The sequence below is a fragment of the Tachypleus tridentatus genome, chromosome 12, assembly GCF_004210375.1.
Source record: "Tachypleus tridentatus isolate NWPU-2018 chromosome 12, ASM421037v1, whole genome shotgun sequence".
Taxonomy (NCBI): Eukaryota; Metazoa; Arthropoda; class Merostomata; order Xiphosura; family Limulidae; genus Tachypleus; species Tachypleus tridentatus.
In genome coordinates this window covers 92,109,314-92,128,164 of record NC_134836.1, presented here as the reverse complement: position 1 = coordinate 92,128,164, position 18,851 = coordinate 92,109,314, and the positions used below count along the sequence as shown (strand labels likewise).

General features: G+C 30.7%; 1 protein-coding gene across 7 annotated transcripts in view; it reads left to right on the top strand.

Moving 5' to 3' along the window:
- Positions 1–18,851, top strand: part of LOC143233993 (heterogeneous nuclear ribonucleoprotein F-like) — a 40,353-nt gene that overhangs the window by 13,552 nt on the left and 7,950 nt on the right. For all 7 annotated transcript variants that reach the window (XM_076470966.1, XM_076470968.1, XM_076470967.1 and 4 more), the window contains 3 exons: positions 6,922–7,060; positions 14,968–15,140; positions 15,355–15,420. In XM_076470966.1, coding sequence (XP_076327081.1) covers positions 6,922–7,060; positions 14,968–15,140; positions 15,355–15,420 — 378 coding nt within the window. The remainder of the gene's footprint in view (positions 1–6,921; positions 7,061–14,967; positions 15,141–15,354; positions 15,421–18,851) is intronic.

Sequence of the window (18,851 nt, the reverse complement as noted above, 5' to 3'; positions counted from 1 at the left end):
ACCATCATACAGTACTAATTTTATTGCTTTGAATCTGCTATTCATTTAAGTGGCCTTATATAAATCTACAAATTTTGATCATTAGTATTTGTATTTAAATATTGGCAAACCTTTGTGCATTATCTTTATTTGTTAGTAACATTCATGCAGTATCATTGCACATACTTTAATATTGTATTCATTGAGTTTTTGTTTTGTTATTTTAAATCTAAGAATTCAAATACAAGTATCAGTGTAAATGTATATATACAGTTCTACACAACCTATTTTATAGATGTGCAAGTTTGTTTACCCTTGAGTTCAGAAGCACACAACCAAGAGATTTGGACTAGATTAAATTCACCAAGTTAAAATGGACTAGATTAAATTCACCAAGTTAAAATTGTTTTACAACATGTGGTCAGTTAATTTGTTTATCTTAAATAAGCTGGTGTTTTGTACTATCTTAATGCAACCAAGGTCAATATCTTCCAAGAAAATTTCACTCTCTTCTGTTGGGATGGAGAGAGGTGCCCAGTTACTGTGATAAACAATGTATGAACAACATAACACTATACATAAGATAATATTACATGTTAAATTTTACAGTGTAATTGTCACCACTTAATAAAATAAAGTTAACCATCTTTGTGACTGGTGGTGGTGTTGTTTTTTTCTCTTTTATTTTATATCTGTTCTTGCCCACATAAAATAACCTGAATTAATGCTTGTCATAGAATAGGCTTAGCCTCATAGGTTTTCCTCTCCAAATGTCACCAGTTTGAAACAGTTTTATAGTTAACTGCAGTTATCATAATTTGTTAATAAAACAATAACTGATTTCTTTTTTAACAAAAAAAACTATGAAATGCACAGTTACATTGAAAAAATTTGGCCATTACTTTTTTAATGGTAAATCATTGACAGGACCTGAAATATACAATGAAACTGCAGAATGTCTACAGAACAAAAAATGTTAATATTAGTTACACTTATAAGCAACACACAGACCTGAGGACACAACTGCCTTTGACACAGTGCAGTATGATGATAATTCAGTTTAGTCTGTTTGGAAGTATATTAAAATATCTTTTAAAATGTTTCAGAATTGATATGAAAATGGTCAAGCAAATAGTCTAATAAGTGAAATTTAATTGTAAGGAAATAGTTAAAATATAATCCCATGACAAAAATGCACTATAGTTTTAAGAATTTAAATCAGTGGTGCACAAAGTCCGGCCCACAGGGTAAATCCAGCCTGCAACGAGTCGCTGAGTGGCCCGTGATGTCTGGCCGGAAAGTCAAACATAGAGAGTTCGTGCCTGCACAAAGAGTAAGTGCAAAAGAAGAATATGCATTAGATTAAATACTGGATGGTTTCATATTTGTGTCCAGCAATAAAGAAAATTTAATAAGCAAATCTCATTAATGCATAGGCATTTAATCATTGGCGCAATGACGTAATATTTCCGTAATTACAAGATCTCACGTGTTCCAATTGTTCTTCGAGATTTACTTATGAACCCTATTTTGATATTATTACGTAACAAAAATGGCAGCTAATCGTAAAAGAAAAGTTGACGAAAACCGGCAGTTTCATGATGATTGGATTGCGCAATACTGTTTTGTTCAACAACAGAAGAACGTGATTTGTCTACTGTGTCATTCGACAGTAGCAGTGGCGAAGGTATCCATTATAAAGCGTCATTATGAGTCAAAGCATAAAGATTTCCACAACGTTGTCAGTGATGAACGAACAGCTCGAATTGAATTTCTGTAGCGGTTGCTGAATCACCAGCAAAATGTTATCTCAAAGCAGTCAGCAGATTTAGGTGCAGCATGTGAGATCAGTTACGATATTTTTTGATGACAGTGAAATCTGGCCGACTGTTTACTGATGGTGATTTTGTCAAGCAATGTATGATTACTGCATTGGAAAAGTTGTGTCTGGAAGCAGTTCGCAAGCTAAGGCTGTGGCTTTGAATCGTATGACAGTCCAACAAAGAATATCACACCTCTCAGCAGACGTGACAAGGCAGCTTACAAATAAAGCAGCCAACTTTGTCTACTTCTCTTTGGCAGCAGACAAGTTGACTGACATCAGTTCAACAGCACAGCTACTAGTTTTTGTTCGTAGTGTGTCGTCATCGTTTAATACTACAGAGGAACTAATCGGTATGGGTTCCATCAAGGGTCAGACAACTGGGTCTGCTTTATTCGAGGAGACAGTACGATTGTGTAGTAGTGTTACATTGGATTTTACGAAACTGGTGAGTGTGACAACTGATGGAGCACCAGCCATGACTGGAGAAAGTAGTGGGCTGGTAGCACTGTTGATGAAGCATCGATGAAAGCAGAACAGACAGTTGGTGAAGTTGCACTTTATTATTCACCAACAGAACCTGTGCAGTAAAGAACTTGGTTTTCAGGCACTGATGGCATTAGTGACGAAAATTATTAATTTCATCAAATCAGGAGGGCTCAATCATCGTCAGTTTTGATGTCTTCTTGAAGAAATTGATTCAGACTATGGTGACCTTGTGTATCACTGTGAAGTATGCTGGCTGAATCAAGCGAAGATGCTCGGAAGATTCTGGGAGTTGATTGATGAGGTTATAGAATTTCTCAGAAGCAAGAACAATGAGACAGAAGTGATTTCCATGACTGATCCAGCATGGCAAGCTGATTTGACCTTTCTGGTCGACATGACACAACACTTGAATAATCTGAATTTGAAGTTGCAAGGCAAAAATCAGCTTGTCTGTCAGCTTGCAAATCACGTCTCAGCTTTCAGGACAAAGTTGCAGTTGTTCCGACCGCAAGCAGCATCAGGCAACTTTGTGCACTTTCCCACTTTTCAGTCACAGCTACAGAAGAATAAGGACCTTGACACACAAGTTTATGTTAGGAAGCTAGATACCTTGATTCAGTTCTTCAACTCACGGTTTCATGACTTTGATCAATACAGATTGTTGATGAAACTTTTTGCTGATCCATTCAGTGTGTCAGTGGATGACTTGTCAGCAGAATATCAACTCGAACTTACTGATCTCCAGGCATCTGATGAACTGCGTGCTATTTACCGAGAAAACAGTTTGCTTGACTTCTACAAAATGTTGCCTGATACATTTGCTAATCTGAAAGAGAATGCACTTGTCCACACCAGCATGTTTGGTAGCATGTACTGCTGCGAACAGGCTTTTTCGCATATGAAATTGAACAAAAACAACACTCGCAATCAGCTGACTAATGATCATCTGGAAGCAGTCTTGTGTCTTTTAATGTCAAACATCAAGCCGGACATTTCTGAGCTTATAGATGACATGCAGCACTATCCATTGCACTGACTTTGTGACAGTTGATGTATCATAACATTTCATAGAATAATGTGCAAACTTTTTGATGTAATCGTTATTTGTGTGTTCTTAAATGTGATGTCCATTTTGTGTGAAACAACTGTGGGACAATGTTAATCTTCACTTTTTTGTGGCCCCCAATGTTTACGAGAAGTCTGGTGGCCCCTGACTCAAAAAGTTTGTGCAACACTGATTAAAATTAAAGATTAAAAATGAGAAAATATAAAAAGAAAAATCATACCAAATTCCTTACTTTTGATTTAAATATTGTGAGTCATCATCTACAATATCAGGGAAGAAGTTGTTTAACAGACACAAAGTTGTTTATTTGTTAGAAGCTAGCACTGTCAAATTTCTTGACAACTGTCAAAGTGTGTCTATGTATATCTATATATAAAACTGAAAATCTGTTTGCTTCCTTGCTTGTGTGTCCATTATGTTCACTGTGCATGTCACACTTCCCTCATGTGAAAGTGTGCAAAATGTCAGTTTTTTTTGTAGATATATGTCTGTTGTCTTCCAGCCAAAATTGGTAAGTTTATCATTAACATATACAGTACGTGAATAATTTCTATGCGTACTTGACATTTTGTTGGTAAGTTTGAGTTAACATTTAATTTATAATATGGCATTGTCGGGTTATTTAGTTATAGATCATTAACTATACATCTTCTACTACATTGTATATTTAACTTCACACACTATAAAGAAATGTATAAAGACTTAGAATGTCATTTGTGAAAACGTAAACAGTAGGTCTACTCTGTATGTGTGTTTGTGTCAAAGTTGCTGTAAAAATTCATTAATTATCATTCATTCATTACTGTTTGGTTGTCAAGTTATCAATTGTAATGTCTTATTTTGTGGAGAAGGTGTTGGCCAAGGCATTAGCAGTATATCAAGTAAAGTTACAATTAATTGGACTTGATTCTTGTCCTGACAGAATGGCCCATTGTTGTACAGTACCAAAATATGTACATTTACCTTGTGTTTAAAAAAATAAATCAGAAGACAACATTTACTTGATATACAACAAGTTGAACACTCTTTGGCTCCCGTAGCTTTCTTCTTGCTTTCTGTGTTCTGCAGTTTATAGCTCTCAACTGCAACATTGTTTTCTCTCATCCTCCTTTCAAATAGAAGGAAAGCTAATGTCCTTTTGACTTGTTATTGATGCAACTGAATACACAAACACGCTACCATATTTGCAGGTTTGGAACAATAAAAGTTTGTCACAGTTAGACAATGAACAAGTGTACAAAATTAACAAAATGCTCCCTTTTCTTGTGTTATTTGTTTGTTCCTTTGCCTTTGTGGACACTGCACTGTGGGAATGCAAACCTCCTGTATGTCCAGCCTCAAGAATAAGATGATATTTTCCATAAGGACCTATTTATCTTTGCAAGTGAAGGAAAAACAACAAAAAAAATTCATAAGAAAGCCCTGATTTAAAACAGGTTCTTAGTTTATTTTCAAAAATCAAAAATGTGTTTTTTTTTCATAATTAACAAAATGTTTTTTACCTATGAAAATATAAATTGGGAAGATGGAGAGATAGTTTTTTTTTTCAAAACCCCATGTAATACCAGGTGATGATGCTAGTATGTATATATGTGACAGTAGTTAATGATAGAACATGTTGCATCCAGAACATTAAAAAGTTGTCAAGAAGAGAATCACTAAAAATACAGAATTAGATTAAAAAATGAAATAAACAGAAGAAACAGATCAATTCATTAATTTTTTAGTAATTGTTTCTTGAGGTTTTATTTGGGTGAGTACACAATATGATGCTAGTATTATATATTAAAATAATGTGAGGCTAAATGGTAGAAGTTACAGCTTAAAATTTGTCTCCATAAAGGATATAAGTGGTGGCTCGTAGTCTTTTGTGTAAAATCTGTCTCATTGCATATTTATAAAGTGTATGTAAATTGTGTGTTTATTGTGTAGCAGAAATTGACATATTAGGAAGGAAGAAAAATGAAAGAGCTATAATTTTGGTGTTTTGAATTAATAATTCAATTGAATTATTGAATATGCTTTATTCAATAGACATTTCTACTGAATACATAATGCTAATTTTGATGATGAAAATGATGGAGTCTTTTGCTGATATGATGGCAAAAAATAATCCCCAAACATTGTGCAATGTTACATTTTATTGGCAGCTGTGAAAAAGGTTTTAGTTAACTTTTTTAATAAGTTGTTGGAACATATTACATTATTACTTTTGAGATATAAACTGACTAAAATATGAAATGTAGAAACATGACTTTGAAAGCCACAGTTATATTTGGTATTTTTGTTGCTCACTCTAGGCTTAGTTTTTTTTTTAATGTATGAGATCAGCTGTTATGTTTAAATGTTTGCATTATGGCACATTTCATTGATTTTACAATAACCCTAAAGTTGATTAAAGTATCGTAGAAGATTATTGTTCTCTTAGATATTTTTCACTTTGCAATTGGTGGATTGGAGGAAATGTTTTTGTATAGTGCATTGACAACTTCTTCCTTGGTATGCTGCATGAGTGAATTCATGTATTAAGGTGTATTTAAATTTTCCTCATGTTTAATTATCAGATCTAATATTTGGGTTTCGGGGATAAAGTTCAGGTAGAAATCTGGTTGAATACATTTTAAAATTTGTTAAGGATCTTTTTTAAAATCATGTTGCCTTTTTTTTTATTGTTGGTGCTGAGTTAAGCTTTGCTCTTTATGTAGTAAGAGAAAGTATAATAAATAAATTCATGTATTTCCAATGAAATAAGTAGTTAATCATAAAAAGTAGGAAAATCAGTTAATGTTAATTTATACTTTTGGACAGTTGTATAACTATGTAATCTTGTCATTTATTACCATTTTTTGAAGTATGAAAACTTTGACTTAAGTGTTTAATTATACAAGAAAACTGCTTTGTGAAGAATAATAAGGTTTGGTACTTTTAGAAAACTTTTACTTAGTGTCTTCTTTGTGATAGTTATTTAATATGTGGTGGGCTTAGGGTTAAATCTGAACATAATTTAAAATATTTATTTGCAATATGATATGAAGTATGTTATTTGAAGAGTTTTGATATTTGAGTGACCTTTAACAATGTGGATGAAAGTTACTTTTTGCTTTTTTCATTCTCATAAAATAAAAGGGAAAACTTGACTGGTATGTTTGTCAAAGTTTAGGCATTTCTGCAGAGCTAATTATTAAGTTGATTTTTCACATTGAGTATTGTGCTATATTTTTAAATGTATGTTATATGCATTCACAAAAATTGATCATTGTTCTACATTTTCTGTTTGAAAAATTTATTCTTTTGAGTTATGAATAATGATTAATTTCAGTACATTACATTGTATTATAACAACTGTGGTTCACTTAGTATAATGGGTGAAAATTTAGTGAAAGTAAAATTAGAGGCTCTGAAATTTTAATTCCAGTTCCCAAAGCAGTTGATCTCATAAAGAAAGAGAATTGACAGCTTGATCACATCTTTGTTTTTGATAGTTTTTATGTGAGATTATCAGTTTTTACCACCTGGGACGTTTTATGTATCATCTTGTTTTTGTTGGGTTGGATTTCAACTGAAGGGTTGGAGATTGTTCCGAATGGAATCACACTACCAACAGACATCCAGGGGAGGAGCACAGGGGAGGCTTATGTGCAGTTTGCTTCTCGGGATATAGCTGAAAAGGCGATGGGGAAACACAAGGAAAAAATTGGGCACAGGTGGGAAAAAGGGCTTCCAGGCGGTGTTTTCATGCCCGTCATTTGGGCTCTCATTTATTGTTAATTCTTAAACATTTTTATGAAGTTGGTGGGTGTGTTATGTTCTTCAGTGAAGGGTGTTTTATTGTATTCAACATTCGTGTACTTTGGCTACCATGGGAGCTGGGTGTGGATACGTAACATTTATATTTTTCTATGATGTAAGTATTGTTAATTATTTTCTTACAATGTTTTCTGCTTTTATTTTTTGCATGTTACAAATAGATTTTTAGCAGTTGTTTTAATAATAAGCTATGTTCATTTTTGACAAGTGTATCAAGTTCTTAAAAACTGTTCTATCAAAGGTTTTTTTTTCCAACTATTGTATTAACAGTTGTTTCATACAGTTATAGATATATAATAAGTTTTGTTTGTATTAAAAGCATTTACAATTCTAGTCATAGATAGTATTTCTTGTAGATAAAGTGAAAACAGAATTAATGTAATGTTACAAGTATTATTAAATAGTTGTTTAGAGTATATTTTTGTGCAAGATTCATCCCTGCTCAGTCTGTTGTGTTATTTCAGTTCTTAACATGTTGGCTGTCATGTGACACACTTGTGGAACTACACCACTTATCAATTTCAATTTTAATTTTCTCCTTGGCATGTAGCATAAAATCATTTCCAATACCATATGGCATATCAGGAATGTCTCATCTTTTACCTTTATAATATTTCATTATATCTTTTTAATAGAGGAAAACAAAGAATAATGAATGTGAAGGTTTATTTTTCCTATCAAAAAAGCTGGAAATTCATTGAAATAAAATACATTTATGGTATGGTAAATAAGAATGAATTTTTCTATAAAAAAGACAATTATAAAACAAATATGAGGATTTCTGTGTGAAAAATGTGAAAAATTAAATTTTACATAGAAAGAAAGACATTTATTTGCTATGCAATCAAAAAATATTTATAATGTTTATTTACAAAGCATTCTAAGCAAAAAGGAGGATTCTCTTCACATGTATCACAACAGGTATTCACTTTCTTACATTTTTCTCATTAGCTTGACCCTGCCAACTCTAGTTTTCCATTGTGACTAGCTTCCCTACATTGAGTGTGTATTCTTTTATTTCTATTGTCCTTTCATATTTTTTCAGTTTGTGTTTAGTGAAAGAATCCTTGTGTTGGGGAACTTGTTCATGACATAAGGCTTCAATGATAGATTGTCTGAATTTTGCAATTTGCTCATCCATTTTTTGAACTTTACAAATTATAAGTGCATTTACAACAGAAGTGTTTAGAATCAACTCAAATGCAACTTTATGGAACCATCGAATGGTTTTTCTCAGAGGTGAGAAGTAGCTTGCCATTTGATCTTAAACATCTGTACCCTGCTTTGCAGAATTTTAAGCGATAATCATTTCTGGCTTCACTATTTCTTCATTGTTGCTGTTTTTCTTTCTAGTACTTATTATCTTTAAGCCATGTTTGTATTTCCATTTTGCTACAACTATTCCATCATTGTCTTTATGGCCTATGATTTCACCTTTTTTAGCTTTGTTGTTGTTATAACTTTTGGATTTCCCTTTCAATTTTTGCGAATGGTTCCAAGAAGATGTGTTTGCTGTTCAAGTAACGCTTTTGCCAGAGAGATAGAAGTGTAATAATTATCTGTAGTGATAGTTCTTTTTTTCTTTAAGTACTGTTCTGCAAGACCTACCACTACTTGAGTACTACCTACTAATTCCACAGTTGGTTTGCCTTGTTGTCCAGAAACTCCTTTCCTGATGTGCACACAGATAGTATACGTGTAGCCACTTGGACCACATAACTTGTATATCTTCACACAATACTTATTTACTTCATCTAGATTATACTGTCTGAATATGAGGCAACTGTGCTAGGGAACCAGAGATTCATCATCTGCCAATATTTCTCCTGAAATGTTAGCTGCAGTGAAATTTGTTTTAAGCAATCCAACCAAATTTCTAACTCTGGCCAATTGATCACTTTCAACAGGCAATTCATCACTCAAGTGTGTGAATCTCAGTAATAGCTGAAATTTATTTTGCCCCATAATCTTGGGAACAAGACTATTTTTGTAGAATTTGTCTTTAATAAAGTGAAAATTATGGATACTGTACAAGTCTCCTAAACATTACTATCCCCAGAAATTTCTTAATTTCTGCAACATCAGTCTCCTTCCACTCTTTTACACAATCTTCAACGTACTTGGTTTAGAAACCATTTTTCAGCATTGGCATTTGTCAGATGAACAAGTAAATAATATAAATCTTTTGTAACCATCAGATTAAATACATCTATTGGCCTAAGGAATTGTTATTGAAAGGTTTTTATTCCTGGTATGCTTGGGACGCCAGTGAAAGGAAAGCTTTTGCAATGTGTTCCATCTACTTTGTGCCAAGCATTGGTTATGAGTGCAGCATCATCATTTTCATTGTCATTATTGCCACTTTGACCAAGAAATTCCAGTTGACTCTAGGCATCTGACATAACTGACAGTTGACTATGATCATCTGACATAGTGGATTTATTAGAGTCAGGGTAACATAACTATCTGTATCAGAAAAGGAATTAAATGGCTCATAACTATATGAACCTTGTTGAGATTATAACCCATAAAATAATTTAGATGTAAATAAGGTTTTTTTGCATATTCATTTATAATTCAGTTTTTGTGTATTCAATTAGATGTTGCAATCTAAAAAGAAAAAAAACAGTGAATTATTGAAACTGCTATAGAAAATACATAGTGAATTTCAGTGTGACCTGCTGGTGGGTTGTGTGGCACACAGGAAATATATTATTACTGTGCTGTGTGACCTGCTGGCAGGTCACTGTATAAATATATATACTAACAGATTAGGGAAGTCAAATATTATCATATAAGACCACAAAATAAAATTATATGAGTCTTATTGCTTTATAATGCTAATGGCACAGCTGTAATAACAAATTTATAACATTATGGCAGCCAGTGTGTTAAAAACTCAAAAGGAATATTGTGTACTTTTTTTGTTAAGTATAAACAGAGAGTGATGTGATGAAACATATATGAAAGGAAAAAAAATCTATCCAACTTTACAATTGTCAATTTTTGAATAGGTAAGGGCATGCAAAGCAATATTTCATTTTTTCCAGCTTTATGCATAATATGTGGCATGATTTTATTATTTGGTAACATGTTTCGTTGCTAAATGGTTATCATTATGGTATGTAAATTAAAGGAAATCACAAAGAGTTAATAAATGATGACAGTCATATACTTTTATGAATATTTTTATGCATATTTAGTAACAATATAAAATTTACATTTATTTTAAGTGAGATTTCCAAAGTATTAACTTAAATAATAAGCAGTACATGGTTATTAACTGAGAAGTTGAAAATTGCATTTTTACAACAGTTTGGAATAAAATGTTACATCTAAATTTATTAAAAGTACATAAATTATAACAACACAACAGCCTTTCTCTCATTGAAATACAAAAATATATTTTGTAGATTACATATTAGATTTTCCATTATGCATGAAATGTCAATGTAAGTGTTTTGAGTTATAAAAATGAGATATAATTAAACACTATTACATTATGAATTTGTGCATGCATAGTAAAACATATGACATAGTAATTGATAATTCAATGGTTGTTAAGAAAAAGTAACATATTTTCAAATGAGTGGACTTCAATACTTCTTCCAATTTTGTGTTATAAAATTTATCAGATGTACAAGTTAATATAATCATTATTAAATGGATTATTTATAATTTACATCAAATATGATATCAAGAGATAGAGCTAGCTTATTATTTGTTGTGTCTCAGTTTTTTATGACTTATGCATATGGTTTTATTAAAAAACATATTAAGCTACTTTATAATTAATAAGTTGTACTTTCATTATTTCTAGGCCTGGCATGGCCAAGCGTGTTAAGGCTTGCGACTTGTAATTTGAGGGTTGCGGGTTCACATCCCCATTGTGCCAAACATGCTCGCCCTTCCAGCCGTGGGAGCGTTATAATGTGATGGTCAATCCCACTATTTGTTGGTAAAAGAGTAGCCGAAGAGTTGGCGGTGGGTGGTGATAACTAGCTGCCTTCCCTCTAGTCTTGCACTGCTAAATTAGGGACAGCTTGCACAGATAGCTCTCGAGTAGCTTTGTACAAAATTAAAAAACAAACAAAACAAACATTATTTCTGGTATTTCAGTGATGAGTAACTGTAATTATTACAAAATAATGTGGAATACTACTTTATATATAAACATGGTTTTAGAACAGATAATCGATAAATTTATATTGTCAGCTAACTTAATGCTTAAAACAAGATAGTATTTTCTCATACAGTAATTTCCAAAGTTTTTATATTTGTTTTAATTTTGAACATTTTTTAGGCATATTCTCTACCTAATCCTTTCTGATCTTGAGTTGCTACAATTTGATAATAGCAGAATAAACGAGAAATTCGTAGCAGCTTATTTTTTTAAGTCTTGTTGAATAACTGTAGTACTCTTAAGTTTTGAACTTTGTCTATTGCATTAAAAATATTTTTGATTAAGTGCTATGTTAATATCAGATCAAATACTATAGCTTTCCCTTTTTAAATCATATTTCAAAGCACATCACTCATTATATCTACATAAAGCTTGAACAATATAATTGATAATTTGTTGTTTTACTGTAGTGATTGCTCTTTATTGTATTTTCGAGTAGAGCTTGGTTAATTAATTGATGTGCTTGTTAATTATTACACCCCACACTCCACACACGTACAAGCATAATACAGGTGTGCTTCCTTCATGCCTATGCCCCCCCACTGGTACAGCAGTAAGTCTATGGATTTACAATGCTAAAATCAGGGGTTCGATTCCCCTTGGTGGGCTCAGCAGATAGCCTGATGTGGCTTTGCTATAAGAAAAACACAAGCATACCTTGATACCTTTTTTCAATTACTGCATTACTGTAACATATTGTTAATCTTATTCTTCTGAAGGTCACCATATGTTCATTTTATAAACAACTACATGTATTTCTATCAAAATAATTTTGTCACAATTTTTTAAAAAAGATAATCTTGACATTTAATACTTAGCAAATGGAATCACAAGTGTTGACTAAATACCATTGTTCACTTGGTGCTTTATTTTTAAAATATGCAGTAATCCCAAATTTATCTTTTGTGATCAAATAAATAATTAGATAATTGAAATACGTTTTACTGTTACTGATAAAAGTAATGTTTTAAGACATATCATGATTACAGTTAGAAATAATTAAATAGCCACTTTTTTTAGATACATTCATTAATTAGGATAAACATAAATATAAAATTCTATAAAAATATGAGTCATCAAATTATTTTACAGTTGCCTGACATAATCAATAAATAGTGTAAATTGATTTTATATTTAAAATTTTTATTAACTATTGTTTAATTATTCCACTTAAAATTGACAAAAATATCAAGACCAAATTAACGTTAATATGGCAGCCATCATCAGTTGATGCAGCCACCTACAACATTCTTGCTGTTTGAGGGTTAATAAAAATAGCTGTGTTCAGTCTTGTTAACTTCTTTTTATCACTTTTAAGTTTTTTCTTGTTTTAAAGCTAGAATATACAAAGCAGTGAGTTTGAAGTAATAAAAAATAAAATTATTTTCCATTGCACACAAAAAAAGGCTAGCTGATATCACCTGTAGTGAATCAGTAACAAGTAAATAAGGAATTGGTAAAGATTTGATCTTCAGACAAATGGATGAGTGCAGAAATTGTTTGCTGAATTCATATAAACAGTTACAAATTCCAAAAGAAGAATGTATTGAAATATCAGTGATTGAATTAGAACTTGTTAATTGATAGATACAGTTAGATACTCTTGTATTCAAGTTAGGTTCTAAACAACAGTGATTAATAAAGCGAGCCAGTATGACATGGATAAAAATAACTCTGTGGCTATTAGAGTAGTTTTTATATTAGATAATGTGTTGTATATAATATTAAGTATGTCAGTTATCATACTAAATGTAATAAGTATTACATTCTAAATCATTTGTGGTAAGGTAAAGGTGATTTTTGTTCTTTTTGAGACATTTAGGTATAAAAATGATAGTAGATTTCAATATAGTAAAGTGTATAAAACATATACTCAAGAAGTAATTTCTGTACAATTAGTAGCAGTTCAGCAGAAACTTTTTCAGAATATTTTAGCATTTTAACTTTAATAACAAAATGATTTGTATGTGTGTTTGATAACATCTCAATTTTTGTATTGTACTTTATAATTTTAGAAGAATTACAGTTTTATTGTGTTTTTAGGAAAAGTAGGAAAAACATAGTGTTGATAATGAAATGTAATAAATTAAGAAAGAATGACTGATATGCTGTATATGGTGTTGGTATTTGAAGGAAGAGATTAATTTTGTTTAAGATAAATCTTAAAAATTAGTTATTTTTTATATTTGTATACATATAAAAATTTGGGAAATGTGTCAATTAGTGTGAATTTCTTAAGTAAATATGAACATAGCAAATCATATGTTTTAATTTGTTTGAAAAATATTTAAGTCATCTTTAAATATAACATAATTTAGTTTACAAATTTTAAAAATAAAAGTAGATTTTATAAACTTGCATACATTTCAGAAGTGCTGTTGTTTCGAACTTTCTTTACACAGTGATTGGTAAAATATTTATGATTTGAGTATTGTGTTTCAGCTCATTTGTTTTTTTTTCAACTGATTTTAAATATAAGTTGAATTACTTTTTCCATGTTAGTATGTATTATATATTATACTACACTTTACACAGTAATCTAATTGTTAACCAATACCAGTTTTGATTTTTATTCTTGTGATATTTTTATGACTTATTATTATTTTAATCTGAGAGTGTATGAATAAAAAGGGGAATAGACTGAACAGAAATATAAATGTGTATATGTAGAAGATGTGATGAAAATGTTCTCAGACTTCACTTTTATTTTGAAGAGTAATGTACATACATCAGTTTTATATGCTATCTTCTTGCAAGTAATCTCCCCCAGCTGATACACACTTATTCCAACGTTCCTGTCATTTGCAGAAGTGTTGGAAGTCTTCAGGTGTTATGTGACTAAGTTCTACATTCACATTATTATGGATGTCATAAAATCTCTTTCCTTTCAACTAAATTATGATATTTGGAAACAAACAAAAAATTACATGAAGCAAGAGTGGGAGAATATGGGGAGGGAGGGGAGGTATCTCAGGAATTTTTTTTTTCTGCCAAAAAATCTTGAACAAACACTGCAGCATGTAAAGGTGTGTTGTCATGATGAAGAATCTAGTGAATATTCTCCCACAGCTCATGGCAGTTTCTTCTAACTTTCTCCCTCAAGCAAGTTGAGACCTCTTTATAAAAGGCCTGGCTAACAGTTGCCCAGAATGTGGGTCATCTTTGACTGATTCCTGGCCACCTTAGAAGCATTTTACTCACTGATAAACGGCAGCCTTACGTAAGCAGTCATCACCAAAGGCATTTCTTAACATTTCGAGGATTTCTGTTCCTGCTTTACCATTTTTCACACAAAACTTGATGCAAACACGTTGCTCTCCTTTTCTGTCCATTTTTATTACAACAGGGGCAAGAGATATATCTTTCTTTGAACACAAGTACAAGGTTTAGAGAAGTGGCATGTTCATGAGGTAGATCACTATTTCTGCTTTGCACACATACCAGTGAAGCTCACTGCCTCTGTACTGGCATTTGTAACAGAAGAAGTCTTAGAACTTTTTGATCAGACCTTTTATATATGTATATTTGTAGCAGTATTGGTGCATCTAATTATAAAATTTCCTTTGTGTATTACCTTTGTTGATAACAGAACAGTAGTAATTATAATTCTACTTTTATTAGGTACATAGAAATATTCAAGAGCAGCCTTCAGGAAGTAAAGACTGTAGTAGGAATGGGTCATCCCAAAATGAGAACACTCATGTCAGCTAGGCCTAGCCCCTATGACAGAAATGATAGGTTTAGTGGTCTTGGTAGTCGTTTTGGGCTTAGTAGAGGCTCTCGTAGTTTTAGAGGTCAGTAGTAAAAAGTCAGTATTAGGATTTAGTTACATTTTTTTTGGAAAAAGATAACATTTATATTTATTATCTTTCTGTTTGAAGTAAAATAAAGTATTTGTAATGACATTAGTTTTTCTGGTATAGAAATTAATTGATGTATATATAGTTAATTTAAATATTAATAAAATTGCTTATATGAAACTCTAATGATGTCTTAATAATTCTGAAGGATTCATAGATGACGATAACTATGGGGATTTTGGAAATAGCTATGGAGGATTACCAGGCAGAGGAGGTAATGTTAGTTTTTTTTTTATTATTATTATAGTATGAACTGAAGAATTTGTCATTGTTTTATTATCCTGTGAAAACGTTGATGCTCCTAAATACTTTTGTTCAGGAAGTACTGGTTTGTTTAAAAATGTTTCGGTAGAAAGTTGCTGTTTTACATATATTAGATATAAGGTGCATCTTCTTTGGCAGTGGCTTTTAAGGTTGACAAAGACTAGTGGTCATGCAGTAATAACAACATCTGTCAAATTAGTAGCTGCATAGAAACAAACTGTTTTTGTATGATTTTTGTAATGGTTCTATTTGCAAAATCCAAAGTTAAGTTTTGTGAAGAACATTGTGTAATAACAGATATCTTAATATTGACACATATTTAAAATTTAAATCAGTTCATACTGCAAATGCTACTATTATTATTATTTTTAATTCTATGTATAAATTCAATTCAATATAAAACTTACTTATTTCAATCTACAAACTTAACTGTTGTTACATAGGAAGAGATTGCTTCTACTTTATTGGCACAGGCATCCTTTATTGTATGTCACAAGATTCCAGTGTCTTATATTCAAGTTTATTAAGTAATTTTTTTTACCAATTAGTATAGCAGTTTCAACAAACTAAGACAATTATTTCTAAATGAAGAATTTAAATGCTGTGCAAGTGATGATCTAAAAACTTACTTGGATGAAAAGAAAGTTGAAACACTACAGGAAGCAGCTGTTCCTTCTGATGATTACATTTTAATATATAAAAGCACTTTTCATGAAAATAAATTATTGCCATCTCAGCAAAAACCTGTACCTTTTCCTTTTCATTCCAATAAAGTTGAGGATTCTTCTGAAAAACCCAGCTCCCCTTGTTTGAAACTCAAGATGAAACTTCATAAAAATCACAACGGCTTGGATGAATTTGTAACAGTTCTTGATACATAGTTAGAAAGCCCAAAAAATTATGATTCTTAGAGAAAAATGTGGTTTTTTGCATGTTGTTATTTTCTGTTTTTTGCTGCATTGTTTAACAAAACAGAAATTTAATGCACTGCTGCCATTATTATATAAAAAAGTAGGGTTCAGTGTCATCTATAATTGATAACAACAAAAATAAACAAATGAAATTTAAGATTTTTGAGATGAAGAAAAGAATTTTTAATCTTAATATGGAAATCACATAGCACATTGACTGTTAAAAATACTTTATATTTAAGGACAGATATAATTTAGTTTATTGAAAATTCTCAAAAGAATGATTTTTTTTACATATGAAAAGCATAATTTTTATTAAAAGACTGCCAAATTTCATGAAGATATACAAACATTAAAAGTAACTAGTATCAAATCTATAATGAGGGAAGTACAAAGAGGTCAATTGTGGTCAGTCAAATTAACTGAGCCTGTGTTCAGAGGGTTAATAAAATAAGTTATAGTAAGTTAATATTCGTTATTTTCTGCAAAATTAAAGACGTTAGTCTGACTTTAGAGTTTTTAGTGCTGTAACCTTTAAATTGTTCAACTTACTGATTTTTTCAGTAAACACTTATTTCTGTAATTTCTCTTAATGTGTATTTGTAAAGTTTAAACTTAATCATTTTAATGTTCTCTTTGTAACTTCCATATTAACTTCTTACACAGAACTTGTGATGTCTTTCATCATTATAAAAGTTTTCAATTATTTTTTGAGTTTTTCATGGTGATTATACAACTGAAAAGAAATTTAAAATGTTTGTAATTAAACATTTGTATTTGTAACATCTCATTTAACTTCATTTTAACCTTACTATGTGAACCATTTTTCTGTGCATGTTATCAGGTTTTAATGAGTTACATTCAAAATTTCGTTTATGTTCTGTTATGATGGTATATGAAAACTTGGCAACACAATGTAGCTAATAATCTAAATTTTATTGTTACATGTTTTAACTTCTTAAGGTAATTTTCTGAAGAAAAAAAATCCACATTCCTGGTATGAAAATTGTGACACTCTCTAGGTGTCTCCTCTTCTCTAAATGTGAAATTCAATGTAAATTACTCATAATGTTATAATAATTCATGCAAAGCATAATTTTTATTGCTTCAAATCTTATTTAATTAAAGAGTTATAAACTAGAAAATCAGACCTTCTTGTCATGTCCACCTCTCACATTTTCTCTTTTATAAATTGCCAGAAGTTTTCATTGACATTTAATACTATATTATTTAAAACCAATAAAAAGCTAAAGTTTTAATCTGTCAAATTACATATTACATTTTGCTGTAGAGTGAATTGTCAGTTTTACTTCCACTTCAAATTATTTCAGTAAATGCATCAACTAGTGTAGCTGAATTTTTAGTGGCTCTTGTTGCACAGTTAGAAAACCAGGAAAATTGTAATAGTTATAGAATGTTATGTGCTTTTTGTTTGCATCAAAATAAAACTAAAACACGTTCAATTTTCAAAAATTAAATGTTTTTTTATTAAAACTAAACTTTAATGTTATATGTATTCACTGATGCTATACCTAACTTTTTGATTGGGAAAATACACTGAAAAAAATTAACTATGAATTTCTTTGTGTGATGTGTTACATATTATAATTTATCTCAGATGAGTCTCTGATTTATTATATTATGTACATTACCTATTAGGATTTCAAATAGCTGGAAATTTTAATTTTAAATTAGAAGTTAATTAAATGTCAATATATGTTAAATTTTTGATATTTACCAAGAAGATTGGTGCACACAATTTTCTTTCTTAGCACAAATATATTTTAATATACAAACAATAACACAGTTTATAATAATGGTTATTACAAATGATGATTTATATACAAACATTTTACAAATTCACAAACAATATTCAGTCTTTTATCTGGTCTGAAATGGAATATTTTATTGATGGTTCAGGATGAGCGAATTAATTCTAAGTTAATGTTACACTTTGTTAAGTGAGCTAGCTGTCTATTCTTGTCTGCCCTTATGCTACTTACAAGCTAACTTTTTACTAATGAACATAATTAATGTCCTCGTAGAAATATTAATGTTTGAAGGTAATTCATTGAAGTTAAATGGGTTGTAATGTTCAAAATATATGAATGTTTTGGTCAAATATCTATAATCTTCCAATGAATAAGCATTAATCACAATTACAGAGGCTTATAGTTTTCTGACTGTAGCAAATCAGCAATATTATATACAACTGTCTCTCAGCATGTTGATTTATAAACTTTAAGGTGAAATTCTCGAAAGTTCAGTAGGGAACATTGTAAAACATATATTGTTTGAAACTCTTATACAAATTTAGAGAACAGGTGGGACTTGCACAATACACTTTTAACAATATAAATTATGTACATTTCTAAATATATATTAAACTGGAACAAGCACAGATATTAAAATAATATTAAATCCGTTACAGATGCCAAATGTAGTAGTGTATTAGTGCAGCTAACATCTT